The 8,224-nt window shown below is 51.8% G+C and overlaps 1 protein-coding gene across 2 annotated transcripts; it reads right to left on the reverse strand.

The window, feature by feature from the left end:
• Window positions 1–4,176: 4,176 nt before the first annotated feature.
• Window positions 4,177–7,817, reverse strand: LOC132344512 (testis-specific Y-encoded protein 3-like). Of its 2 annotated transcripts, XM_059884144.1 has the most exons (6): window positions 7,073–7,816; window positions 6,402–6,479; window positions 6,148–6,259; window positions 5,861–6,006; window positions 5,655–5,741; window positions 4,177–4,396 (listed from the first exon to the last, which is right to left on the reverse strand). In XM_059884144.1, exons 1-6 carry the CDS (start codon window positions 7,598–7,600, stop codon window positions 4,373–4,375), a joined length of 975 nt encoding a protein of 324 aa, XP_059740127.1. In that variant the 5' UTR covers window positions 7,601–7,816; the 3' UTR covers window positions 4,177–4,372. The 2 variants fall into 2 exon arrangements, with proteins under 2 accessions (XP_059740127.1, XP_059740128.1); XM_059884145.1 differs by lacking the exon at window positions 6,402–6,479 and having other exon boundaries at window positions 7,052–7,817.
• Between the last annotated feature and the right edge of the window lie 407 nt (window positions 7,818–8,224).

Below are 8,224 nucleotides of genomic sequence, written 5' to 3' on the forward strand. Positions count from 1 at the left end.
AGACTGTTGCCCACGTGTCCAAATGTGACACAAACCTGGACTTCTCTGTGTAGAGAGAGATTTAGAGATGAAACATCTCTCAATCCGGAGATGCTAAGAACAGTGTCCCGCTAAGAGCCATGACTCACCAGTGCCAGAGGAATTGAAGTCTGCCCATTTATTGTACAGAGGCGCTTTCAAAGTAGCTCTGTTCTCATCCAGCCCCCAGGTGAGAACACACGCCAGCCTACCCCATCAGCCCAGGCCTGTGGGACTGGGACAGGTGAGAGGATCAACCTAGGACACCCTTTTAAGGAGTGATGTTTCAAACTGGCAAAGGCTGCACATAGCAGCGCTAAGTGCTGCTACAGTTCCCAAACCTTAGAGAAAAGGGCAAGCTGTGTTCATATGGCTGGTCATGTCGGGGAAAGAATGCTCCTTCACCTGAGGACAGAAAACCCTTTGTGGCCGGGTGTCCTAAGGGCTGTGCGTAGCCCCTCTTCTGTGCCGGGGAGTCTGGCCCACTCTGGCTCTGCTCCTTAGCATCCTCCCTGACTTGCCTCAGGTGCTTTTGGCCTGCCTCTCCTTTCTCCTCAGGGATCCGTGTTTACACTTACATGCCTGTTTACATGTACAGCTTGCTCCGTGGGTGAGATCCCTGGGCTTTCCTCCAGGGCTTTTCTCCAGTGTTTCTGCCGCCCCAAGATCGTCGTACTTTACACAAGCTCTTTCATGTTTTCAGTGTGCATTCTTCCATCCCCCAGCCAGGCCAGTTCAGAGAGTTCACACACACATTTTGCCCAGCGCACATGTGTTTGCACGCGCGTGCACGCGCGTGCACGCACACACACACTCATACACACACTCACACACTCACACACCAACAATTCTGAAAAGCAACTTGCACACATGCGGAACTTTGGTTTACTGATCCAGGATAATGGACTTTGGTAAGCACCACTCTTTTTTTTTTTTTTTTTTTGCCCCGTTGATGTTTTCAATCGGTAATTGATCAAGTCAGTGTCCTCTTCTACTTCTATGGTATATCGTGGAAGGTGAATGGGAATGGCTCATGAGTGGGACTGATATCCAAAGAGGTTGGCAGGGTTGGAAGTCCTCACTGTGGACAGCAGAGTGACCTGTGCCTGTGTTCTCTACTCCTGTTGCCTTGGACTGGTTCACCGTGCCAGTCGGGTTGGTGTGATTCCATTCCCTGGGCTTTCCTTCCAGAAACGACACAGAAATAGCAAGGGACTTTGAACTTGAAATTGATCTCGCACCGCCTTTTCCCTAGGCTATAGAAGGTCAGTGAGCACAAGAACTCTTTCACAACTTTCTCTGTACAGAAAGGCAAGCCCCAATTCCTATCACCTGGGGGATGATTTACTGACAATCATGAAGAAATTCTGCATGGGCAATGCCAGTTGAATGATCAACACAAGGACACATGGGTAGGGGTAAACGTTAGTGTATTTCAACCGTGCGGCGCTGTTTATAGAACACTTAACAAGTCAACCCCAAACCGTTCCTGACAGAGAAAAACAAAAACATTTCCTGACATATGCATTCCTGCAACATCTTTGCCCTCTGTGATCCTAATCAATATTCTCCCTGCAATGAGTGATATTCCTGCACGTCAGGCATTACTGTAAGTGTGTGGGTATTCTTGTTTCCACATGTGGGTCACTGTTAACTATTCCTGTGATAAAGCATTTCTTGATGTGCACAAATATCATGGAAGTCTTTCAAAAAGTCACAATTCAAGATGTTGGAAGCATTTGATCCAGGAAGGAAAGAATAGGTCCACTTCACATGCAGTCTAACAAAGATACGCAAACTTAACCAAAGAAGGAGTAAATACGAGCAACACCACGCATGTAGGTTGAATAGGGACGTGCAAGAACTCAGACAGATATGGCAGCAGAGCTGTGCATAATGGCACAAGCATGGGTGCAACATGAAAGAGGACAGGAGGCATAGGCAGACCCACAGGAAGAAACATCAACTCACATTCATGGGCAAACACAATGGAGACACCCAGTCTTCATTGTAAACAGAGGAAAACATGAACACATCCAGGGCACAGGAAGCAAATGCAGCTCAGGCTGGTTGAGCCAGAATGCGCGTGAATTCATCACTAAACCGGCGAGTCTCACACGCATCGATATTCGGCGGAAGAAAACCTTACACGACACATCCAAGTGTGCAGTCAACTCTAAGAGCACCTAGCCTTTAGGGCCCAAGTGAAAGCCCTAGAGAGCCTGGGACACAAGTCACGGCAAGTCTCCAGAGGATGACCATCCAGTCAACGAAGACTATCTCTGCACTCCACTCGAGGACAGGTTAGAGCTAATGCCAACCCTGGTCCTGAAGCACTGGCAGGAAATATTAGGCACTGGGGGACCCTGTCCTAAACTTTTCTTGTCTTTAACTTCTTTGCAATGCCTTACGGAAACTTCTGAATGTGGGTAAATGCCATGCAGTCCCTAGAATGAGCCCAGTCTAAGGTCCCGAAAACCATGCCCCAGTATGCCATCTCACACCCGCTGTCGAGTTATCACACCATAGTTTCTGCTTTGTTTTGTTTTGAACTAGGACTGGGAAAGACAGGTACCAGCCTGCCGGAGCCCCACGGATTCTTGGACGTTGACAGATTCAGAAAGTAAGAAGACATGTTTCCAGTGTCTCCTGGGCTGCTTGTTCAGAAAGCACCCAGAGACGGCCAAGCCTTGCCTTCTAGCGCTGTAGATGCGTCTCTGGAGAAGGGGCAAAGCTGGGGTGTACATGGTCAAATGCAAAAGCTGGCCCCGGGCAGGAGATCTCATGCAGGGCACCGTGAAGAGGACATCCATAAAACCTGTGAACTTTACCCTTTGCCCTCAAAAGAGATGCTGCTTCAGGGAGAAAAGTTGTAGAGTGAGAACTTCATGCGAGACAGAACTTCATGTGGGACATCACCCTCAGGCATGCCCACGGTGGAGCCCTTCTATCTGGGATGAGAGGACAACAGTGGGGGGACAGACGTTGAACTCTGCCTACTCCATTTGTGCCAGTCTGTCTTTTGCTCAATCCAGAGGTGGACGCGATTCCAGAAAGCAGTCATCTACTTCAGAAGGACCACCCTAAGTGCCGACCAGTCCCTCAGTGAGCTCCATGTGCTCCAGCTGTTCCCACTGGCCCTTGGCCCACACAGTAGTGGCAAAGCCCTAGATGAAGGACAGCTCCTTTGTGGTTGAAAACATTCTGTGCTGAGCCATTCCACAAGGAAGAGAAACTGTCACCAGAGGGCTGGTGAGAAAAAATGCTTTTTCTACAGCTTGGCCTGACAGAGGGCCTTGGGCAAAGACCTTAAGCCTTCCTGGAAAAAGGGATATTGACCCCTGAGCTGCAGCAGCAGCAGCAGCAGCAGCAGCAGCATGGGACACAGACCACATGGCTGCATAGGCTCACCCTAACAGCCTCTTTCCCCTCACTTCTGCCCCTGGACACGCTATACCGAAGCTGAGTTCTTGGAAAAAATAACAGAGTTCACATGAGCTCTAACATCTACGACGGGATCTGTTTTCCTTTATCTGATTCCTTGCAATTTCTCTTTTCCCCTGGTCACCTTTGCCAGAAACTAGTATCCTCACTGCCTTCCCACCCCTCACTTTCTCCCTAGGCCACAGCCCCCCTCCATATACCTTATACACAATGCCCTAAGATGTTACCTGGAACCCTAGCTCTGGGAAGCAGACTCTCAGCAAAGCTGACCGTGCACTCATATACACACTCATACACATGTGGCCTTCGAGGTTCATAGCGAGTTCAATGATAAGGCTTTTCCTTTGTTCTGTACCCTTATTAAAGTGTCTGATGATAGGCAACAGAGAAGATACCTGGGCCACCACCTTCCAACAGAATTGCATTCCACTGTTTCAATCTCTGGCCCTTGTTCACCAGACCCTTTCCACGAACAGCCACATTTCCCTTGTAAAATTGCCAGACCCACAGTCAATAGGCCCCTCATCTTCCTTCTCCGTCCTCCCCAACCCCCACCCCACAGGAAGAACGTCACCCCCTGACACAACCCCAACATACGACTTAGCCCCCTCTATGAATCTCCACAGACTGGTAATTCCCACGCGGTGAACTGACACTCGTACATGCAGCTGAAGTGTTTGTCCTGAGGACCTGCCCAAACAATACACGCACGCATGCAGCTGATGCTTTTTATTTTTCCTTTGCAGTGAATTCAGGGTTACTGGTGTCTCACTGTCGATCCACTTCAGCACCAGACCACTCTTCACTACTTTCCCGTCCAAGAGAACTATGCTGGCCATTGGTCTTCACGTGAAGCAGCTTCTTCGGTTTTCTGTTTTAGGTGAAGGGGGGCACGCCATCGTTAAGTGTCTCAAAAGCTGGGGGGATCGGGTTCCTTTCAAAACAGAGAGACAGAGATATGTACACTTACCCTCCCCGGAAACTCTAAAGACAGCTTGATTCTTTCAAGTCAGTTCCCAGGGGGGTGTGTCTGTGAACGTTTACATGCCCTAGAAGCACAGAGTAAAAAACAGGTATCCCAGTCTTCAGCGTAGAACTATTTACAATAGCTAGGACGTGGAAGCAGCCTACGTGTCCATCAGCAGATGAAGGGATAAGGAAGTTGGAGTACACATACACAGCGGTGTCTTACACAGCACTAACATGGAACGCGTCCATGTCAGTTCTAATGAGATGGAATGAACGTGGAGCCTACTATACCGCGTGAAGTAAGTCAGAAAGAGAAAGACAAACACTGTCCGTTCACACAAATATATGGAGTTGAGGACCTTGTACGTGGTGCTGAACATCCAACATGCAGGGCAGCAAAGAAGTAACAGACATATAAAGAACAGACTTTGGCCTCAGTGGGAGGTGGTGACGGTGGGTCAATGTGAGAGAGTAGCCCCAAAACGTTTACATTAGCTTATGCACAACAGATGACCAGTGCGAGTTTGACGTGTGCAGCAAGGCAACCAAAGTCATGTTGGGGGCAACCCAGACAGCCAGGCAGGGGAGGTCGGTGGGTGGCGGGTTCGGCATTTGGGGGGACACGTGTATCCCTATCGGTGATTCATGTTGGCCCATGTACAGCAAAACCTGTCACGGTATTGTAAAGTCATAATCCTCCAGTTAAAATAAATAAAAGAGGATTCTCCATAATCCTGCAGAGTGGTCAGTATGCTCAGAATGAGGGTGGCAGGAAAAAGATGCAAACGCAAATTAAAAACCAAAACGAGTGTGGTGATCAGAATCGAATCAAATGATGGGTCACTGGGGGAACCGCCTTGCACAAAGGAGACTCACAGGCCTTTTTGGAAATGGGACTTCATGAGGAAGAGCAGGTGGGTCCCAATTTAAGAGCAGCCTGAGGCTGGACTTGTTGGCCATGGAATGACGGTTCAGCCATGTGCAGCTGCCTCAGATATAAACTGCAGTGGCTTTGGCCTGTCCAGGCCACTTCATCCACCTCAAGCTTCTCTACTTAGAACCTGTTCTTCACCCCAGTTCTCTACCCTTGCTGTCCCTTGCTGATTCCCTCATGCCCTGGTGTCACTCTGTACTCCACGGAGTCTCACTGTCTTCACAAGTGGAATAAATGACCCAAGTTTTTGACAACACTTATGCCAGTGCTCGGCCCCTGGGCGCCTCACCTCTCGTCCTCCTGGTACCTTTTGTGGTGCAGCCTTCCTCCTCACATAGTACTGCAAAGGATTGGGCCACAGATCCCTTATGATGATCTGCCAGGGAAATGAGCAAGGTCAGCACAGGCCTGGCCAGACCATGAGCCCTCCCGTGCACGGCCAACAACTCCGACATAAGTCACCAGTTCTGGCCCAGTGGCCACGTGGGACCCCACCTCAGCAATCCAGTCAGATCCTGTGAAATTGTGGTCAAAGAACCAGTTGAAGAAGTTAACGCTGCTGTCGTGGTGCCTGCGCCTGTATGCCTTCCATTCAAAGCCCTGGTGCCACTGAACTGGAGTGGAATGAGATGCGTGGTATCCTGCAGGAAAAGCAGTTTGGGAGAAAGACCTAAATCACTTTTCGATTCAACCTAGACTTTTCTGCCCCCAACCACCGGGCCACCGCCCGCCACCCCTACCCACCCCCGTCCCCACCCAAGATCCAGGGAGCAGCTTCTCACCAGTGACCTTCATCAGGTACTCCTTGACAATCACTTCATTCTGGAAATACCTATTCCTCCGAAAGGACAATGTGATCTTGCAGTGACGAGTGGGATGCCTGAATTCCTCCACCTGCCAGGACAAAGTGTGCGGGGTGGGGTGGGTGTGAAACCTCTTTACAGAAGAGCTGTCCTTTCCTGTGTTAGGGATAGACCATGCCCTCTCCCCTCCCCAGTCACCTCCCCTCCACAATCATCAGTGTCCCCTGCCTGACCTCCAAGTTGGTCATGAAGTGAAGCATGTCTGCATCTTGCTTGCTCATCAAAACTGACATTTGGGGGTGGTTCATAAACTGCTTTAGGTCAAGGAGCCTCTAGATGCTAGAGGTAAAAGTGCTGGAAGAACAAAGCTAGCCTAAAGAGTAGAATGGCCCTCCCTGTTTGACTTCAACTTGCTACTGGTTAACTCGTCACATTTCGGTTCACGCGGGGCTATATGAATGCCGCACAAGGTCCAAGGCTGTGCCCATGAATGCCCTACCACGAGGAGGTTCTCTTCCTAACCGGATAAGCTTCATCTCAGCCCCTTGAAAGTTAGCTTACTTCGGGAAAACAAGCACTCCTAGCTAGAACCCGTAGGACCACTTACACTTCCCCACCCCTCCCCCATTCCAGACAAGCCTTCTCTCCGAAGAGACCCTGGTGCTAATGACAATTCTGATAGGGACCTCTCAAAGTATAGCCCAACTATCAATTTGGGCTAGCCAGAACAGCAAGGACATCACACCTACGATCAGGAACAGATATGCAGGACGGTAACCAATACCCACCATCCAGAAAAGTAAATACGGTACCAGAACTGCCAGATCTGTAAACTGTTCCTGCCATAGCCCGGCTTAAACAAACAAACAAACACAAAACTCACAAGCACCACACCAAGGGATACAACTTCGACCCAGAAGCCACGGATGCCCTGGATGATGGCGCTTCTGTGCTCTAGATGCACCTTCCGCCGCTGACTGGTCTTATGTTTCAGGCGAGCATGCGCCCTTTCGGCTTTCTTATTCACGGGCTCCAGCTCCAGCTGCAGGGCCGCCAGCGCCTCCAGTGCAGGCCGGTCACTCAGGGCTCCGGGCCTTGGATGGTCGTGGACATGCTCCTCCGAGGACACCTGCTCCTGCTCCTCGTATGCCACCACCTCCACCTCCTCCATGACGTCCAACACCAGCAGCTGGAACTCCTGCCCGAGTCCCGCCACCTCTCCCTCCTCCACAGCCGCACCTTCCTCCACTGCCTCCACCCAGAAGAGGGCGGCCTCCTCGCCTGGCGCACCACCTGCGGCCTGCATCGCCTCTGCCGCCCACACCGGACTGGAAGGCCCCAGGGCCCCTCCCTCATGAAGACCCGGGCTCACAACTAAGATCCAGGATCCCGGAGTGCTGCCGCCTTCCTCTGGCCCCGTCTCACTCTCCATGGTATTCTCGCCGAAGCCCGGAACTGCAAACAAGCTGGACGCTAGAGCACGGCAGACGGCCCTCACGGGCCGCCCGCCGGCCGCAGTCTACGTGGTCCTACTCCCGACGGGTTACTGGGCAAGAGCCAGGGAACGGCGAAAGGGAGAGACGCATGCGCAGAACCCTCTGCCACCAGGCCCGCCTACTATGGCGACGGGAAGGGGCTGAACTCTCCACCCTGACCTCCTGACCTCATCCCAGAACCAATCAAATGGAGTCTAAAGCGGTTCGCTCCTGGGACACGCCCCTTGGAATCCTGGGCCCTCTTGCCAGCCTGTGACAGGCGGCCAATGTCGGCCCAGCGCAAAGTGGGCGTGTCCTGGCAAGCCTTTTGCCTGCCTAGCAGTGCAGCCGCGCCCGAGCAGCGACTGGGAGAGCCAGGGCCACCTGAAGCTGCAACAGTCCTCAAGCTTGAAGTTGCCCCTGGGGCAGCGCGCCCGTGTGCTCAGGGACACACTCAGGAAGACAGGGTTCCTGGGTACCTCAGGGACAGAGTTGCTCTCCTCCGATCCAAACCGCAAGCCACGGGGTGGGGGTGGGGGGAGTAGGAGGGAGGCGGGCAGGGTAGGGGGGTTTGGGGGAGG

The sequence above is a fragment of the Bos taurus genome, chromosome Y, assembly GCF_002263795.3.
Source record: "Bos taurus isolate L1 Dominette 01449 registration number 42190680 breed Hereford chromosome Y, ARS-UCD2.0, whole genome shotgun sequence".
NCBI lineage: Eukaryota > Metazoa > Chordata > Mammalia > Artiodactyla > Bovidae > Bos > Bos taurus.

What these genes read in the sequence shown, in the direction of transcription:
- LOC132344512 (XM_059884144.1), bottom strand. Translation starts at nt 7,600, where the DNA reads ATGGAGAGTGAGACGGGGCCAGAGGAAGGCGGCAGCACTCCGGGATCC. An exon ending in GATCTGACTGGATTGCTGAG is followed by an intron (nt 5,742 to 5,860) that starts GTGGGGTCCCAC and finishes TTTCCCTGGCAG; the next exon opens with ATCATCATAAGGGATCTGTG. An exon ending in AGGTACCAGGAGGACGAGAG is followed by an intron (nt 4,397 to 5,654) that starts GTGAGGCGCCCA and finishes CTGTTTTGAAAG; the next exon opens with GAACCCGATCCCCCCAGCTT.